At 41.6% G+C, this 20,053-nt stretch overlaps 1 protein-coding gene across 3 annotated transcripts; it reads right to left on the bottom strand.

Annotated features, from left to right (window-relative positions):
* Positions 1 to 1,338: 1,338 nt before the first annotated feature.
* Positions 1,339 to 19,750, bottom strand: DDX3X (DEAD-box helicase 3 X-linked). 3 transcript variants are annotated; one of them, XM_071751406.1, is made up of 17 exons: positions 19,578 to 19,750; positions 16,983 to 17,040; positions 15,888 to 15,938; positions 10,789 to 10,912; positions 9,486 to 9,626; positions 9,301 to 9,400; positions 8,626 to 8,761; positions 8,096 to 8,181; positions 7,361 to 7,459; positions 7,122 to 7,282; positions 6,761 to 6,905; positions 6,518 to 6,662; positions 6,039 to 6,220; positions 5,831 to 5,948; positions 5,234 to 5,390; positions 4,188 to 4,315; positions 1,339 to 3,861 (listed from the first exon to the last, which is right to left on the bottom strand). In XM_071751406.1, the coding sequence occupies exons 1-17, from the start codon at positions 19,620 to 19,622 to the stop codon at positions 3,782 to 3,784; spliced, it is 1,956 nt and encodes a 651-aa protein (XP_071607507.1). In that variant the 5' UTR covers positions 19,623 to 19,750; the 3' UTR covers positions 1,339 to 3,781. The 3 variants fall into 3 exon arrangements, with proteins under 3 accessions (XP_071607507.1, XP_071607498.1, XP_071607516.1); XM_071751397.1 differs by having other exon boundaries at positions 4,188 to 4,318; positions 19,578 to 19,749; XM_071751415.1 differs by lacking the exon at positions 19,578 to 19,750 and adding an exon at positions 19,030 to 19,116 and having other exon boundaries at positions 1,339 to 3,862; positions 4,186 to 4,318.
* Positions 19,751 to 20,053: the final 303 nt, after the last annotated feature.

Genomic DNA, 20,053 nt, shown 5'->3' with positions numbered 1-20,053 from the left:
ACGCCATGCTTGCACTTTCTCCAACACCCTCTGCCAGGAACAAACCTCGTGTTCAAGCAGAGCACAAGTACAAACCTTCACTCTCAAGCCTTGACCTCCAGATCCCATAGGCCACCACCACATTTCACTCTTTGTGGTTCTGCATTTCTGCAACTTCCAACTACACCATATTCAGGGGAGAAACAGAACTGCCAGTTTAAAACTTTTGGAAGTGCATGTTGCACATCCAGGGACATAGCATGACTACACAAAGGCCTGCATGATGAGGTTGGTAATCCTGTACAAGTCTAAAGCAGGTAAATTTAGTGTGGTCCACAGTCAGTGTGCTCAAAGCAGATCCTCCAGCAAGCTATCCTGGTAAGCACACCCATTTCCTCCTTTCCACAGTTCTTTAAAGCCCCCACACAATACTGATTGGCAGTGAATCAAGGAGGAAAGATTACTTCTATAGATGTACACTACAGGGATTCAGGATTTCAAGTCCACATCACACCTTTACTGATCCCCAAACCATCCATCTGCACTACACTTTGGTGGATCAAAGCCTCTCAGGCATTACTTTCTCCCAACTCGCCAGGAATTCACCAGTGTCTACAGTAATTTCAGCACAGAACTTTGGTTTAAAGTTCTTTTTAAAATCACATGCTACATCTAGAAGACACTTGTCTAGCTTCAAAACTGGACTAGACGCACCTGAACCTATTCCCTCCACTGTATTCCCCTTGAATATTCCAGAACTTTACCTCATTCCAGCCCAATTCCACAACTTAAGTTTTAGAAACCTAATTGTAATCTGGAGTGTAGGTATACATTTACTAGTTCAAGGAGGAGGTGGTGAAAGAGGGCACGCTTTTGGGGGAGAGGGAAGAAGGTATGTACTACACTTTTCCAACAGAATTGCATATGCTTAGTTTTAATGAGACTGCCTAGCAACAATCAACAAAGTGTCAAAATCAAAGCAAAATCAAACTCTCTTTGCTAAGTTCAGAGGCAGAACTGCAAGATGAAGTGGCTGAGGAATCAAGATTTGAGTAAGAGTTCAAAAAGTTTTAGCTACAGTTACAGCTGAACGTCATATCCCTAGGGAAAGCCTTAAAGTTGTCTCATCTTTCCCACACCTGTCAGCTTCTCTAAAAAACTTGTGTACAACTATCCAACACCGTGGGGCACAGGTTATTTTCATGTTGCTGCAGCTATAGCCCTAAGCCTATCATTTATGATCACACTGACGTGTACCACACTAGATTCACCTGCTTCCAGAGTTGCACATGAATGAGGCTAACTTGGGCTACAGATCTTGTAAACCAGAAGAGTGACGCTTCACAAATGAGTAGACTGTGCAGTTTAACTTTTTTATTTTAATAAAATCAAGAATATGCACAGCACATGCAGTGCTAGCATCTAAACTAATACAATAAGCAATTCTAAACCTACAGTGACTTGAAGTTCAATTTTCACATTCAGCAAGTTTAAATCCATTCTTGCATATTGTTTTGAATCCTTGTATCTGAACTGAAAAATATTGCTGGCTGATAAAACTTGCTAAAATGCACAAGTCACTGATTATGCCAATACAACAAAGATAACCACATGTTTGAGGATTGCAATGTGCCAGACATTCACTGAAAAAAAAAAAAAACACACAACTAAACAAAACTCACGCAACAAACATCTGAGAATCTGGACACTTCACATCAGTGTTTAGAAGTGTTTCATTAATATCTTAAGACAAGTGTATCAAAACCTTGGCATGTTTAATTTTAAGTTGCCAATTTTTGTTTTACTATCAGAAAGTTATGGCTACACTGCCAATGCCGGGTCTGCTTAATTTGACTTAAGAGTTTAATATGACTTAAACATTAAAAGCTCACACTACCCCGAAATATATAATTTCACGCATACGGTGACATTCAACATTCAAGTGCCAGTGTTTTTGTACTGTCTTTTGGTCAAGTTTCTTTAAACTTTCAAAGAATCACTTTTAGGCTTACAAAAATAAATATTTGTCAAAAATGTTCAATAAATATTACACAAAACTAGCAGCAAAAAGTATCTAGAAATCTGTCGTGTGCAAATAGTTTTCTTCCCAGCTATCATTCCCATGGTCCCAAATAAGTTTTAGAATCTATTTCCTTCTCCTTAAACAAGCTGCGTTCAATCTCCAAGAGACAAAATAAGATTGGAAGTTAAGGACACGCACACAAGACATATATAAAATTCTCTGAATGTGCAATAAAAGAAGTATTTTGTAAAAAGTTATGGGCAAAATGTACAAGGGCCTAAACCTAGACTTGAAATAGCACCATAACAAATGACCTCAATACTGTCAAGTGCACCTACTTAATAAAGTTTTAGAACAAGGCACAATACACTTGAAAAAATCTATTGCACTTTAGGAGATTTTTGCCATTTTTCCTATGCCACTGTAGATTAGTTGTTAATTGCTCTGGCCACAAAGTTAGCACAGAAATTCCAAGTGGCAGAGGCATTTTTCTGGTGGACAATACTTATCTTTGGCCAGATTTAGCATAAACAGACTATAAATACAATGGAAACCTATGCAACTAAAACTGACTAAAACTGCACTTTAATAGCAGAATTGAAACCTTGTGCAGTTTATGTACATTTCCAACCTCTGTGATCTCAGGTTTGTATGTTACTCTTCTGGAGCCATTTTACAAAGTCTACAGTAAGCCAGTTTAACATCTCCACGCAGCTTGAACAGAGTAAAGTGAATCTGCATTAAAATAAAGCCTGCTGCATAATTCTTCCTGTTCATACCCTCTTGACCAAAAAACATCAACACTAGCATGCGTTATTAGACCAAAAATTCAGTCAGGCCCTTACGGAGGACCAATCACTGCCATGGTCAGCCATTCTACCATTTCAATTTCATATGGCAGGCATTTTTAAAAAGTCTAAATAGATGAATTCTCCTAAAAACTATTTCAAGTTATCAGACCTTTAAACGTTCCCTGTAATGTTCTGCCCACATTTGGCTAGCTCACATTAATGATCTGCCTAAATATTGAAAAAGGAATTGCTGTATTTACTTGCATTAACTTCAAAAACAGTGCTTTTAATGTATGCATGTATCCATACATCATCTCATCATGACTGGAATGGCTTATTAAAGGCTATCAGGTTCTAAGTACCTATCCAGGATAGAGTGAGCAAATCAGAACTTCAACTTAGTACAGTTTTGCCACATTAGAAACTAATTGCATTGATATGCTTCAAGATGTTTTATTTTTCAAATCTGCAAATATCAAAAGCCCTAATGCAGGCTACCGCATAAGTTTTTCTTTGTAATATTATGGATGAATCAGTGATTCCTGTTTAAGTTGTATCACACCTGTGTGCCAAGGTTTGATTTTAGCCCAAGTTCAGTAATTTTTATTTGTCAAAACAATTGGTATCTTGAGCATTACTGAGCCAACAGGACATCAAAATAAAAGTTGTCTAAAGTTAAAGGCACAGTACATTAACAAACAAATGATCCTCAGTCACAAAATTATAAATGCAGTTTCTGGGTAGGGATGGGTGGGAGGGGAGTTAATCCTGACTACAGCAATAGAGTCTTCAAAACCACCTTCAATATAGGGCTACTTGTTCCTTTGTTTCCATCTTTTGACCTTGAGCTCCCTTAAAAAAAATTTCAGTGGAGAATCACAGCTGGTAATGTACTGCGAGTTCTTGAAGCTACACAAGGTATAGTCTGGCTAAGTTACATGTGGTTTCCATATTAGCTTGTTTGGTAGGATATCTGCTGCAAGCAGATTCAGTTGCCCCACCAGTCAACCCCCTGGGAGTTATAGTTTCCTCCATATCCATCACTGTTGTAGAAGCCTCCATAACCACCTATGAAAGGCAAGAAAAAATGAGTTTAATTAACCTGCTAAAGACGTGCACATTCACAACAAGAAAAAAGCCCAGGACACAGACAAGTTGTGTCTTGTCTGTTAAAGAAAACCACCCAAAAATACTGCCAAATGCACATATTAAACTGAAGTGCTGAAAAGACAGGTAGCCTCAAATCAAGGACAGGTAACTTGAGCTAGGCTAGACCCAACAAGGATGCTGAGACTGTAACAAATACCAGTTGACCTTCTATTTAAGTATTAACTATGGCAAACATTTTTACCTGGTTTTGTCTTTGCCAGCACGGCTTCACTGCTTTTTCTTACCTCCAAATCCTCTGCTGCCACTTCCTCCACTGCGGCTGCTGGTTGATCGGCTGCTACCGAAGCTACTACTGCTGCCAGAACCGCTGCTTGTTCGATAGTCTCTGGCACCAAATCCTCCACTGAACCTACTGCTGTATAAAGAAAACAAACACTTAAGTCAGAGGTTTTTCAAGCACTGCAGACCCTGACATTCAACTACTAGAACTTAATAGCCCTGGTTACCAACTACAGCCAGACCCCAACCAGTACAAGAGTCCAGTTCAGCTTCTAAGCATCCCAACGCTATCTGAAGACCATTCAAGATAGCACCGGAAAATTTACTATTCAAGCAGAGTCATGTTGAACTTGCCATATTACACCAAGAATTATGCTCTCAGGTCCCAACAGGATTTGATTCAGTGCAACTTCTGGTCCCCAGTTTCCAAACCTTAGCGTTAACTATCATTAAGCTATGTATTTATGAACATCTGTCATACTGTGGAAAAAGATGACCATTGTAAAAGCATACTTCTGAAGAAAAAATATTCAGAATTTACCTGGTCATATCATGTTAGCTACATGAAGAGTTGGATTGTTTCTCCTCCCACCCCTTCAAGCCAATAAATACAGCTTTGTATTAACTGCATTTAAAGCATTTCAGGTTTCCACCTGAACTATTCTGAAAGTGTCCATCCCTGCAGTCTCTACCTTTCCTGTTTTATTCTGTTACCTTCTCCTACACAGAATAGCTGCTTAGGGTACATCTCTGGCACATTCAGCTATGCATTTTTAGCAAGTGTTTTACAGATACTTCCAGAATTCTTAAGCCATTTTTGCTAGATATCATTCTACTTCAGCTTTATCTAGTTGTTAAGAGGAGAAAAAAGCCTTATTGATTAATTGCCTTAAGGTAAGATTAAAAAAACCCACACATACTAAACCATCACTTTCAGATGCACTTATTTTCAACTGCACTGGTTTATCTCTCTACTTTTCAATGGAAAACGGGTCACAGAACTGCTTCACAATAGATTAAGTATCCCTTTTGTCAAAATTGTGACAGTTACCTCTTAGATCTCCCACGGCTGCCACCTCCTTTGTGATGCTGTTCATAAGCCATGTTTTCCAGCCAAGATGGTACTTCCTGCTTAGCCTCAACAAGAAGATCAAGCAAGTCCTTGGTGATGTTGGTGTTCTTCCCATTGAGGAATGAGGTGGCAAGACCTAAAGTAAACACTCAATTGTAGCCTCACAAAGCAAACGCACTACAGTACTTAAATCCAATCTGCACTTGACTTGCAGCTGTGACAAATACAGTATCAGACTGCTTATACTCAAAACTTGAGAACACTAGAATTATCTGAAGAGGAAGCCATTTAAAACAATTATTCCACCACAGACAGTCAAAACAGCTGTGGCTCTTCACTGACAAACAGAAGATACAAAGCTTCATTGTGGTACAAGAGCTTCTTAATAGCAGCAAAAGCACTGGTCAATGCAGCAGGCTGCTTTCCACAGACTAGACAGCTATAACCAGATTACAGTCACAGAAGGCAGTTCATGGCCTTCTCTTGAGTACTTAGTTGCAATGTACTACTTAACACTACTACATCTATTGACTTGGGTATTAAGTGCTGTCTATAAAAATTCTAGATTATACTTACCAAGGTTCCCCACACGGCCTGTACGACCAATACGATGTACATATTCTTCAATGTCACTTGGCAAGTCAAAGTTTATGACATGCTTTACATTTGAGATATCCAGTCCTCTTGCTGCTACCTAGTGGTTAAAGGATTAAATCAAATCTTAGTACAATTCCATAGGCAAAGTAATATGCTTAGTGGCTCTCACTTCATAGATTTCACTTACTGCTGTGGCAACAAGAATTGGGCTCTTGCCCGAACGGAACTGGTGCAGTGCTTCCTCTCTGTCTCTCTGAGAGCGGTCTCCATGTATACTTGTACAGGCATATCCTTCATCGAGCAAGAAGTTCTCAAGTGCATCTGCACCCTTCTTAGTTTCCACAAACACCAGAGTCAAGGAATCCTTGCCTACCAACAATTAAAAAAGCACAAGTTATCAAAAACAGCTGCATGAGTATTTGGTTCCACCACCTTGTAAAAGAGGTTTCGGTTTTCTGCTCCTTATTCTGCACTGAAGACACAGGAGACTGTCCTCCCCGTATTTTATTACCAGAAGAGCTTACATCAACTTAAAACTGAGAGATTTAGTCAGTGGAACACATTCACTGCATGCTACGGAATGCTACGGAATTCATTCACCTAATCAACAAAAATTACTTGGGTTTTTAGATTTGCCTCATCTGCTTATCTGAAAATGGTCTTTACCTGTGGCATTTAGCAGGTCAAGCAGAAATGATCGCTTGTCTGCTTCTTCCACCCATACTACTTTCTGTGTGATGTTCTCGGATGTAGAACCTACTCTGCCGACAGCCAGAAAGATATATTCATCAAGGAAGTCACGAGCAAGAATCTAAAAAAGAAAAATACAAAACCAGTGCTCTTTTAAGCCTTTCACAGATAAAATTTGGGCCTATGAACTGTTAAAATATTTGAACTGCTGTAAAGTACCTGGATTTCCTTGGGGAAAGTAGCACTGAACATCATGGTATGACGAACTCCTTTTGGTGGCATAGTATCTCGTTCAACAATTCGACGAATTTGAGGTTCAAATCCCATATCAAGCATTCTGTCAGCTTCATCAAGCACCAGGTACCTAGACAGTAGCAGAGAAAGTTATTCTTGAGTGCCTTTTTTCCCTTCATTAAGCTGTAGCCCAGCACAAACAGTGGACTAAGGAGTTCTCAACCAGCTGTTCACAGTATTTGAAAGTTATTATTCAAGTGTCATTAATTCTAGATCTCACTTTAAAAAAAAGGGAAAAAATCTGTTTGTAAAGCCATTAGCATATAGACAAGAACACTTTACTTACTTGCAGAAATCCAGTCCAATCTTTCCCCTCTCCATCATATCAACCAGTCGTCCTGGGGTTGCTACAAGCAAGTGACATCCACGTTCTAAGTCACGAATCTGCTGACCAATTTCTGCACCACCGTATACAACACAGGGACGAACTCTGGAACGGTATGCAAACTATAAAACAACAAAGTAAAATTAGCTCCAAAAAAACTTCACTTAAGCCACTTTATAATTATAAATTCCTAGATATACCTTTCTGGCTTCCTCATAGATCTGCACAGCCAGTTCTCTAGTGGGAGCCAAAACCAGTGAGATCGGGTATTGCTTACGGCGCCCATACCTTCCATTCTCCTGAAGAAAAAAATACTTGGAATGAGTACCCCAAATACAAGAAGGATTACAACAGCCACTACAGGCAACATTGAAGACACGTCACCCAGTCTGTCTTAAGAAGAAAGTAAAACATGGCTGAGAACCAGCTTGTTCAAGGACTGTATCTGAAGACTGCCCTACTGCAGTCTGAACACTGCCAAGACTCAGCTGTTAGCAGACACAGTAAACACAGCTGCACAGGCTCGGTCTCTACAACCTGTACCAACATTTGTAAATTAAGCAGCAAAGAAGTAACAGCCAGAAAGCTTGTTACTTCCTAGCCTGAAGTCACTACAGTATAGACATATCCGAGGTAAGAAGCCTTTTGCAGCAAGGGAAGCATCTTTAAAGCTTAATCTGCAAGAAAAACACTCCCTCTCATCTGAACAGTTGAACTCTTTTCAGGTAGGACAAAAATGTTCAAGCCTGCACTTTCTAAGTGAAAGAGCTGAAGTCTTCTAGAATTTGAGAAGCTTGCCCATGATAACCAAGATAACAATGATAGCCCAGCTTATGTTTAGAAGCAGACATTAGCAAAACAACAAAAGAGAAACAAATGAAAAAAAACCACATATTAGTCACAGCTTTTCCAGGACCTGGGATTGAAATACTTGCCCTCATGGCTCTCAAGGCATCACCAGGGCCATCTGCATAGATCTGGCTCAATATTGGTAGAAGGAACGCAGCTGTTTTCCCAGACCCTGTAAGAACACAATTCAGTGTTAGTAATAGCTATTTTCAAAATTACTGTAACTGTTAACTACAGCACAAATTCTCTATCTATCACTAGCATATTTCCATTAACATCTGTACAGGTACATGCATACATACTACCTTTGCCACTGGAGTACACCCCTTAGCCAGTAGAAATTATCTGATCAAGACTTACCACTCAACACCACAAAACCCTGAAGTGAAAATTACTTAAGCCCAAACATTTCTCTCAGGACAAACACAGTAAAATCCAGTCAATCCACTTCTAAAGCAGTAGCAAGAAGCTGAAACCAAGTACTTTCCAACACTGCAGGTATTTAAGTATACTCTGAACAGCAGCTGTACTACCTTAAGGATGTCTTATCTGCAAGCTTGAGGAATAAAAGAAGCTATTCTTTATTGAGACTAAGAAGCAAGTATTATCAACTTACCTGTCTGAGCACAAGCCATCAAGTCTCTCTTTTCTTTAATAATAGGTATTGCATGTTTCTGGACTGGAGTAGGACGGGTGTAGCGTGTGAGCTCAATGTTTCCCATAATAATTTCTCCCATGTCAACATCACTGAACTGTAAGGTATTTGGAAAGAGTAAGATGAGGATCCTTCCCTTCAGCCACCATGGAACACATCATTCAGTCTAAGTCATTTGTTGAGCAGTTGTTTCATCTCTTCCTATACAACTTGCCTATTGAGTTTACAGATACACAGGGGCTGGTTACCCAGAGTCTGGTGTTTATTTAGTCCAGTCACGAGTGATTTTTAAGAAGCCAGCCAACCCTGAAGTGCTTAGCTTAGCACAACACAATACCTATGCTTAAAGGGTTGCTCCAGCAAAACAGCACCTCCAGGCACTTGTACTTCTTTACACATATACTGTTTCAAGTCATGGTTACAAGTGAGCTACATACACGTGTTAACAACCTCACCCATTGTCCTCTGTCTGCATTCATCATACCCAACCCTCCTCTGCAAAACAGCTTAGCTGTAAGGAAAGCTGGACATTGCTTCCTTTCCTCTCTAAACTGAAGGCAGCATACTAAATTTCACATGCAAAATAGTTCCCATTAGACACAAGCACACCAGATTCAAAACCACACCAAAACTTACACTTTCAATATGTGGAGGACAGTTATTGCCTGTTGCTTCAACAGGAATGTCATCGTATTTCTCAAAGTTAATGCCTGTATTGCTTCCTGAAAACAGCTCTCTATAAACAAAAGAGAAAAGTATTTTACTTGCTAGGCAAATCAAATGTGCCTGTCGTGTCAATTTACTCTTTTTCCGCTACTTACTGTTCCAAACGTTCACTTGGGGGAAGAGGCTTTGACCAGTCATCTTCATCCGATTTGTCAGACCAGCGGCTATTCCCACCACGGTCATATCTACCAAATCCACTCCTATCATAGTCTCCACCTCTTCCACACTCTTCGTATCTAAATAAAACAGGAGTATTAGGCCACATTTCCTAGGCAACAGGATTTTTACACATGCAATTGAAGCTCTAATAACCTGGTAGTGTATGCTCTGCGTTGCATAAATGACCTTAGAACAATTTAAAGTCATCATGTTATCTGTACTTGTTTTGATCTACAAACTGAAACTAATTTAGTCCCAGCCATCAGGTTATGTCATGCTATCCTGTTACAGAAATGAGACTTTTATCAGTCTTTCACAGCTTACTGAACCTTTTATCAAAAATTTATTTTGAAAATACCAGTCATCTGCCAGCAGAGCTGCAGTTCAAGTTGTTCCGTTGTTACCACTTTTTTTATAGGAAGTTCTGTTTAAACCTCTTAGGAGACATTGCCTGGTAATCCCCCCTTTCTCTGTGCCTCATTTTACACAGGTCTCCCATGTCCAGGCAACACCTTCAAGTGCTGTAATTTATTCCTCTATTCCCCCACCACACGTGACCGAACTTTATAAAATAACATAACATGTAATTGATGGCATTAAAGAGGGAGCTCACCTGGATTACTGACTTGGAAAGAAGGTGGAAAGAAGTCCTTACCTCAACTGTTTAGTTTTTGGTCTGGTATATCATGTGTGAGAAAAGTCTGGATACAGGACTAACGTCAGCTTTACTAGTCGATAAAGGTCACTCTCACCACACTTGTGCATACAACGCATGATGTGTGTAAGACTGATCAAATAAGGTAGAGAACCTGCAAGAGTCTCACCCAGTTTTATTAACTACACTTTTTAAACAAGGGAGAAAAAAAAAAGAAATTAAAAAAAAAATCCATCCATAGTGATGTATTTTATGTGCTCCCAATAGTTTTTCACAATCATTCTGGAAGTAGCCACCCATCTAGCACTTCTTAGGTGAAATAGTGAAGTCAGCAAGTTGTCATGGCTGCAATGAGTGAGTGGCTGGTGGTGTACTACAGGGCACATTTTTTCCAACATATGCAAGACTCCCATCTTTGAACCTGTGTAGCTTTAAAACGAGGTCCTCTCACACTCTCTTCCCCTCCCAGTTCTTCCTACCTTATCCTGTAGTTCACACCCAGAACTCTCAACTTCAATAATACAGGTGCACTACTAGAACTGAGACAGACTTTGTACACTCCACCCATAAAAATCAGTACTTGCCTTCCTCCTCTTGATCCACTTCCACGGTCAAAGAAGCTTGATTTTGCTCCCCAATCAGATCGTGCACCGAAGCTGCTGTATGCATCCTTGTCTCTGCTAGAACTCCAGCCACCACTGTCAAAACCTAGTAGAGAAAGGTATTTTAGCCATACATTACATTGTCCATGTTTTTAAAAGAAAAAAAACTGAAGTTCTGGCCTTAAATCTTCATGGGGAAGGTCTACATGACTGAAAGGTAGGTAGACCACAAATGGAAGGTGCACAGATATTAGAATTCATTAAAACAGGACTTAAGAGTTTCTTTAACATTAACCCCCCACTCACATATAAGCATGTTATTTTTTTAAAATACTGACACTTGCCCTAGTGCCAACATTTATGCTGGCAACCCTGGAAAGACAGGCACCAGAATAAACAACAATACAGTTAGTCTTGTCAAGCCTCATTCACATCATCCTTTTAATTTTAATGTAAATATCTGATGATTGATTACATTTTTGTGACACTGGCCTCTGGTGGAATTTAATAAATGGTATTAGAAATCAATATGGAATTCTGGATGTTTTGTCACTCTGCAAACACACAGAACAATCTGATCTACACAGATGAAGACACATTGGCAGCACTGTGAAGAAAGTAAGAATTCACTGAGTTCTTCGTAACAAATTACCATACTACATTTTTCCGATACACTTTTAAACCAACCTACAGTAGATGCCTACTTGGGTATGTTGGCACAACAAAAAAAGACCAAGTAAAATAGAAAGTCATCAGCTTGGCAACACCATAAAATAAAAAGCCTTAATTTTATTCAGTTAGCAGATGTTGAGAGATAGGCAGAAATGCAGCACACTGAGCAGTACTTTGGTACTGTACCAAGAACAGAGAAATTTTGATTCAGACTTCTAATCTCTAAAAGTTTGAAAATATGACCCAACTTACAGTTTCGGTTATGGGATTCTGGCATACAGTTGGTGAAATAGTTCAACAGATAAACGTCACTCCCATTACTGACCACATTTTTGCCAGCTTCAAAGCACAAAACTAGTCAAGATGTATGTACCAGACAATAAAAACAACTGAAAAATAAAACCTCTCTAAAGAAATGGGTTGTTCTATGTCCTGTCTTGTTAGATGTTCTCTACAATGTGTCACTCTCCCTCCCCCAGACACTTTTTTTTAAAGCAAGAATTCTACTCCCCAGAAATTAGACGTGTTGGTCACAAGGGACACAGAAATTAGACGTGTTAGTCACAAGGGACATTTTAAAACTAGGGTGATAACTAGAACTCATCTGGTCTAGCTAACTGAAGCAAACAGCAAAAATAACCTGGGTATGTTTAGTTTATCAGTAAGCAAGATCACGGTATGCTTCTACTCCTCCGAAGTGCAACTTCAGTTCTTAAGGACAAATTAGTTCCACACATAGAGACTGACCAAATATCAGAATACCATAACCCCTTACTACCATAAAATCATAGAAAGATATTTGTAGCTTGCTTAGAAGACATTTAAACAGATTTTAGTATGAGTAACTTTCAAATCATGCTAAAAAAAATATCAGGATATCTCATCCTGCCACAAGATCTAACAGCAGTGGTACTGACAAAGCAATTTTTCAGGAAGATATAGAGGTAGTTTTCTTATTAATAAATATAATTGGGCTGACTGTCCTATTTTAAGATCTTTTCTATCAAGTCTGAAAAGTTTCAGACAGGAGTCAAAATTTTATACTCCAAATAACACGCAAAGTAAATCTAGCTTCTTATTACACTAGTTTCTGAAGCAAGTACTTTGCCATATTTTTCTTTAAGGTAGTGCACCAACTCCTAGACCAAGTTTTTAATAAATACTTATGTACACTGCTTGACAACTAATGCCACTAATTCCACTTTCAGTCCATCATTTCTAGTTTGATTTTACTTGTGGATCAGATCAAGTCCATATACGTCAATTTTAAGTAGTGCCGTGATTTAGAACACATGGGAAATGAAAAATCAAAAGCAAATGCCCAGACAATCCTTAAAAGACTGCAGACTGACCTCTTAAAAGTGAATAATCACATGACCATGCAAGAAGTATCAGAAAATTCTTTAAAGCACTGGTGTTTGGGGTTTCTTGTTTTTGTTTTTTGTTTGTTGTTTTGTTGTTGGTTTTTTTTAGGGTAAGACTCTCCTACAGATTTCATCCAGCACACATTTCTCACTAAACAGATTAAGCCTGGAGTTCAGTAAGTCAATGAACTTCTGAATTTGTAGTTGCTGCACTAATCTCAGTCAGCTTACTTGAAAAGCTGCCACATGCCCCAGCTATCATTTCTTAAGATGGACAATAGTTAGAATTATAGAACTCCTTAGGTTGAAAAAGAAGCTAAAGTAAGTTCTATATCTAGTCCTTGATCTACTGTGCTTAAGACTTTAAATACCCAAGAGCAGCTTCCAGAATTTTAACATGATAGCTTTAGTGTTACGAAGTCAAGCTGATGGAAGCAAGATACCTTAGACTGGACAGCCCTGAGGTCCATGTACTGTAGCTTCTGCAGTTGAACAACAGAACTAAGGACATTTTAATGCATGCTCCTATTTCCTGCAGTTCTGTACATCTTGTTCCGATGTACAAAGCTATCTGACTGGTAATACAACAAGGACTCATCTGCTGGTTTATGTAAAGATTAAGCTGAAAAAAGCACTGTAGCAGTTTTAAACAGAAATACTATGTATCCATTAGCTTGGTCACCCTGTCAATACCTACTGGAATTATGAGGATACTAAGCTTTTTCATGAACACTAAGAACAGCTATTTTTAAAGTATAATTTTGCTGCCTTAAGCAAGTTCTTAATTACCTGCAAGGAAGCCCATTGTGCAACTTGCAGTGTCTCTGATTTACTGTATCATCAACAGCTACAGAGAAAAGTGAGAACCGCAAGCTAGATACTTGTTTCTAGAGCATGTCTAAGGGAACATCACACAGTAGAAACAATTTTTTAATTTTAAGTTTTTGAATGTAGTAGTAGTTAACTAACACAGAAATCCTTGAGGTTTTGGATTTGGATTATCGAAACACAGTTCTACTAAGTATTTTAACTGATTTTTACATCAGTAAAAATTTTATCAGACTACCACACTTGTAGGGCTCCATCAACAGCTTTGTCAGGTGGTAAAACACCATGATTATTCAAGGTCTCTTTTCCTTGTTGCTTGCTGATGTCTACACCTTGAAAAATCTGTTTCTAAACATTCCAAGGAGCAGACAATATACAGAACCACTTCAACACAGTCAAAGAAGTAATTGGTCCTTTCGTTTTAAGTAACAGAAGCAAGCATGACTTCTATGAAAGTAAAAGTGTGTAACAGACTTCACCCTAGAAAACAGCTCAGCTTTACATCACTGTACTGATGATACCCTCTCTGCTTCTCAGTAGGGGGACTGGACTGAAATCATAGCTTTTTCATTTAGCCATCATGAATCTTGTCACTGGAAGTCACAAGGAGTCTAGTAATACACCACTCAAAACATATTTAATTAAGTTTTGAAATATTAGGTTTAGCAAGGAAAGTCAGGAACCTATGTTCTATTAACTGAACAATTCACATATCAAACAAGTTTCGTGACTTGTTTACCTTTTTGCAAGCTGAGGCTTGAAGACACCAGATAAGCCACACATGATCACATGTACAATGCAATGTCTGAACTTTGGTCTTACACAGAGATCAACATACATGTAATAGGACATATTACAAACTCAAGCTTAAGACTAAAGAATCCCTCCACACCCAATACCCGTAAAGATTAAACTGGAGTTCAGTAAAAATGACCATGCAGGGAAAGGAAATCTATGAACAGCAAAAGTTTACAAGCCAACTTCAAGTTGTTTCCTGCTTTTTGAGAAACCTGAACATTCCTCAGGGGTAGCTAGTGAATTTCTTGAAACGATGCTCACATCTGAGGTTCATATGATGTAAGCTTAAAGAGCACGGAGCTACCAACCAGTTCCTCTACTATCCCCAAAACATTCAGCTCTTTTAAAAGGCTGTTCATCATTTAGTTTCTTAGGTCATGCGTTTTTTAGGTTAGAAACTTAAAAAAACAACCAACCACACTAGCTTGCACACATACAAAGGCATGACAAAACCAGACTGATCTGGTTCTTCAGAATGGCAGGAAACTGCAGAGGAGCACCTTTCAGTCAGTCACATCTCTTATTAGATTGCTCCAGAAGTAGTAAGAGATGTATCACCATTTACTTCAATATTCTTCTCATACCCATTCCTAGGGGAAGGAGTCCTCTTGTAGTATTGAAACGAAATTCTATCAAAATCCACTGCTTTAGAAAGACATGAGTTTGAAGTCCTGCTTAAGTTGTAGCATATAGCAGAAACTCTTTTAGCTCCTCCATTCAGTAGAGGAAACACTTGTCTTGCATCTCACACAAATCACAATACTACAGCCAACACATGCTGCAGTATCTGTGATCTTTGTCTTAAATATGAGTCATGATTTACTCCACTAAAAAACTGCTGAGATTTTTCTTCTTTATCAATGTTTTGGTTACAACACCAAGCATAAACCTTCCTGTGTAAATACATAACCAACACTGGTTGTGTATTTCTATTTCATGTACCAACATAACACATCTCCTCTAAGTACTCATGTAAACTTTCATAAAATATGCAAGAGTCTAAACAAGGAAAACATCACATTTTGTTTCTCATGCTCCCTATGCACTATTGCTCATGCTAAACAATTGGCTACTACATATTCCACATCAGAAAAACTAGCACTCAGTTAAAATTGATACTCAAGATCCCAAAGCTTAGTTGAGTTACTCTATCTTGCTCCAGCCACAGTTAATTGCTTAACGAGGTAAGAAGATATTTACCAGTCAAGACACTGACTTGGGGTTAAAATACAACCTGATGAACGAACCAAGAATAGCACACAAAAAGCAGATTAAGTAGCAGTGTTTTGCACAGAACAGTCAAGTAGACTGTATAATCACCCTTAACAGTACTGTCAAAGCCTTTAACAGTCTATTCTTAGAGAATTAAAAGTAGGCCAAGAACCAGTTACAAGTATTGCCACTGTTTCTGATACATACCCTGTTTGGAAGCTTCCCTGTTCCGCAAGTGAGGAGGAATGTATCTGCCTTCTAAAAGAAGAAAGAAGGACAGTGTTAGAAGACTACAGCATTAGCACTTTTTGAGATACCAGACTTCCCAACAACAGCTTTTGGTTAAAGAGAAAAGCTATCTGCTTCACAAGCTCTGAGGCCTCCTACAAAGATTCTTTAAACAAGAGTCCTTCAATACAGCACTTAAAAACCTACTCAGAGCACCCATCAATGAAGATTAAGTTCTTGCATGCTCATTTAGGTAGCTGCATTTTCTTTTTTTTAAAGTACAGGCATCTTGCCATTTATTTGACCAAGAAATATCTGCCCTAAATGGCATATGTTACACCATCTGTGGTGGAAGTCTGTCTTCCTAGAACTCATTAAGGCTTAACCTGGTGCGAGATATTTGAGCAAGTTAAGATTTTCACTGTGACATTCAAGCACTGGCACTTGCAATATTATCGCTACCAGTCCTTTTCCTTCCTCTCAGATTTAACCATCCCGATCAGTTGAGTCCAGATCAGACCAGAAGCCAGATGTAACTGCCTCTGAACAGCATCCTTAATTTGCAATCCAGAAATATGTATCTGCTAAGTAAGATGAATCAGAACACACCAGGCACAAGCTGAAGCATGGAGGAATGCAAGTTATTGGAAGGTTCCCCTCTCTCTTCTTAACAAACTCAAGCACTGCATGTCAAAGAATGCAGTTTCTACTCAGTGAATCAGCTGACTACTAAACTTTTACCTTCAGACACTCCAACCATGCAAGGATGCTTTGAGACCGCATTAGTACGAGTGGCCTGATATTTGACTAGAAACTACATAAAATCTGAGGCTAAACAATGTTCTAGGTTCTCTCGAGTTAATTGAGTACAGAAGATACTTTAACAATCTATATTACTGCTAAATCAAGTGCTCCTACCTCGAGGATATGGCATTTTCAAAGCACAAATAACTATCAATCTCTTCAATTTCCTCATCAGCCTCTTAATCTCTGCTTCAGAAATTACTTTTCACAGGTACAGAACCCTTATTTCTACAACTGTGTTTGTGAGCTTGAGAGCTTATATGTACTTACTGCTTGAAGAGCTTCCTTCACTCTGAGAGTCTGAGGAATTCAAGTCTAGACCAGAAAACTAAAAGAAGTAAAACAAGTATTAACATGTTATATCATGAACTTAGGGTACAATACAAAAAGCCGTTTTACTGATCAAGAAAAGCAGTATTCCACCAAGGTATCACAGCAAACTGTAGCCTCAGTTACATCTCCTGTAAAGGAGAAGAACCAAAACTGTTACTAGTGCTCAAGGATATGCCATCTGAAAGAGTCTTCAAACATACCAATCTGTACCACAGGCAGCAAGGCCAGAAGAATATCTTGCATCCACCAAACCAAATATCAGGCTTCTGTGTCACACATTATATGCCACCTAAGATCCATTTAAAAGTCCTTCAAAGTACTTAGATAAACTGATTGATCAGTGGCAGTATTTTTTTCAAGTCCACAGCCCAAATAACACCAATTCAGTTGGGCAGTTCACTTGCAGAGACTCACCTAGTCCTTTAAACAGCATTAACATTACTGACACACTGTAGCCTTCATGTTTACAGCAGCTACTGTTCACATAACATTAGGTGAATTCTTCCTATCACTACTTCATGGCCACTAGTTCAGGCACCAGCATGTAACACAAATATTTTAGGTCAAACACAATATGGCCTCTTTTCGGCAGAAGGCAGTGCACCTGCTGTTTAAACACCATCTCATTACAGCTGACTGCCTGCACGGCAAGATTAGAAACTTCTTTGGGAATAAAACGTGTTTAAATAAAATTGAACTTTATGCAAGACCAATTGCACAACACGGTCTTCCAGTATGACCTGATTCAAGCCAAAGCAAAGACACCAATGCACAGGCCTTCTAGATGTTGTGTGCTCTGCCACTTAGGACACCGAGATTCATCAAAAATACTCCCATGGCAAGCCTCGTTCAATCCTCTTTAAAGCCAATACCTAAATAGCATCTCTTGAGTTGATCCAAGTATCAACATAAGGCTAACAGTAAACAAAAGCAAAAAGACTCTACTAGGTAAAAGTGGCTCCCCAGTTGCAGACAACAGAAGTGACGCTGAAGTCTTCTTGCACTGAACCCCCACCGTTCTCAGCCAAAACCCCATCTCGCTGATGGCGCAGCGCTGAAGCCCAGCGCGGCCGCCATCTCAGTGCGGCGGTGCAGCCGGCACTGCGGGTTGGGATTTTCGGCGCAGCAGGGAGCAGCCGCAGCCGCCCGGCTAATCCGGCAGCCGGCACCCGTCACGTGCTATCCCGGGGGGGTGAAGTGAGAAGCTGGGGGGGGGAGAGGAGGAGGAGAGGGGGCAAGGACCGGCTCCCTCCTGACCTACTTCGTTTAAGACTCCAGAGCAACGGCCGCACGAAGCCTACAAGCTGCCGAGGCCTAGGGCTGCCCTGCCAAGTCTGCCCACCCGCCCGCCCTGGGTCTCGCTAGAACGTAAGAGGCTTCTTCCCGCCTCCCCCCATCCTCCTTCTCCAGGGATTAGATAACCATCTCTCCCCTCCACATTGGGCAGAGGCCTGCGCCTGACTCCGCCCAGCGGGAAGGGGGGGACGAAGAGTCGAAGACGTAGGGATCATGAGGAAAGAGGGGGGAGGGGGGAAAAAAAAAAAAAAAAAAAAAAAAAAAAAAAAAAAAAAAACGGGGGGAGGGGGGGGGGGGGGGAGGCAGGGGGAGGGGTGCGGGGGAAATAACAACGTCGCGGGCCCCGGAGCAGCCCGGATGCATGCTGGCTCCTCGTCCAGGCCCAAATGCGTCATCAGGGCCCACCGGCACCAGAGGAAAGAGCGGGAAAGGTTGCAGCCCGGCTCTGCTGACGCAGCTCGAACAAAAGCAGCCGCCAGCGCCCCTGCCCCCCAGCCCCTTCCCCCGGGGAAAGGGGCTCCAACACAAAGCGCTGTCCTCCCCCCCCCCTCCCTGCCTCGCCCCGTCAGAGGCACAATGGCCGCCATTTATCGTGTCTTTCCCCCTGAACCCCTCCCCCCGGGCTCCCTCCTCCCCCGCACGGCCGTTCCCCGCCGCCGCCACCAGGGGTCTCGGCAGCCAACGTTACCATCGTCGCTCGCCGTCACACAAAAGCCGGGCCTAGAGCGTGGCGAGGAGGCCGCGAAGCCAGGCTGAGATCGCGGCTCGGCCGCAAGAGCGGCAGCGGCTGCCCTCCTGTTCCCGCACCCTCCCCCTCCCTCCCCCGTCCCTGCCGCGCCGATGGCGCGCCCGCGCTAGGGGAGACGCGGCTCGGAGCCGCCGGACGTCAGAAAGTGCGCAACAAACGAATACGCCACAAACCGGCCGCACTGGGGGGGAAGGGAAGCACGGAGGAAGAAAGGGTGGGGTTCCCGGCGAAAAAACGGAGTGAGAGAAGGGGGGAGAGGGGGGGAAGCGGGAAAGGAAATCACAACGCAACGATGGGGGACCGAGAAACGGAACAAGTCCCATGCAAGAAGTCCTGACCGTCCCTCTGGCCACCCCTGTCCCACGCACTGGAACCTCATCCCGCACCTCACGCTTCGTCCGCCGTCCCCCACCGGTTAACGGAGCGGCCTGCCGCGCCGCACCCTCCCTCCCGACCCTTTCGCCAGCATTCCAGGGCCCGTCTCTCACCTGCTGGTCTAGACTGAGGGCATTTTCCACCGCCACATGACTCATAACGAGAGATCGTCTCGGGTTGTCCCGTTCCGCCTCGAGAAATTCAGATTCGCTTGACTGGGAACTCGCCGCTACCGCCGCTCGTCCACAAGGAAACGCTTTCCTGACTGAGCACCCCCCCAACCGCGGCCCCGGCCTTTATATAGTCCCCGCCCCCCCTCACCCCCCCCACCGCCGGCGCGCGCTGACTTCAGCGCGCACGCTACCGCCCCTGCCGGCGCTCTGCCCTCCCCTCCCCCTCCCTCTCCCTAGGGCTATCGCGAGAGAAACCGACAGCGCTCTGCCTGCGGGGAAGCGGAGGAAGGGCGGGGGGGGGGAAAATTATCGCGAGACTTGCCCCGGCGGGCTCGGTCCTCGCTGAAGGGAGTTCGGCGAGTGTCGCGAGACTTGGTGCGGCACCCCGCGGGGTCTCCCGGGCTCTGCTGGCGATA

The sequence above is a fragment of the Heliangelus exortis genome, chromosome 1 (genome assembly GCF_036169615.1).
Source record: "Heliangelus exortis chromosome 1, bHelExo1.hap1, whole genome shotgun sequence".
Classification (NCBI taxonomy): Eukaryota; Metazoa; Chordata; class Aves; order Apodiformes; family Trochilidae; genus Heliangelus; species Heliangelus exortis.
This window is presented reverse-complemented; position numbering and strand designations above follow the sequence as displayed.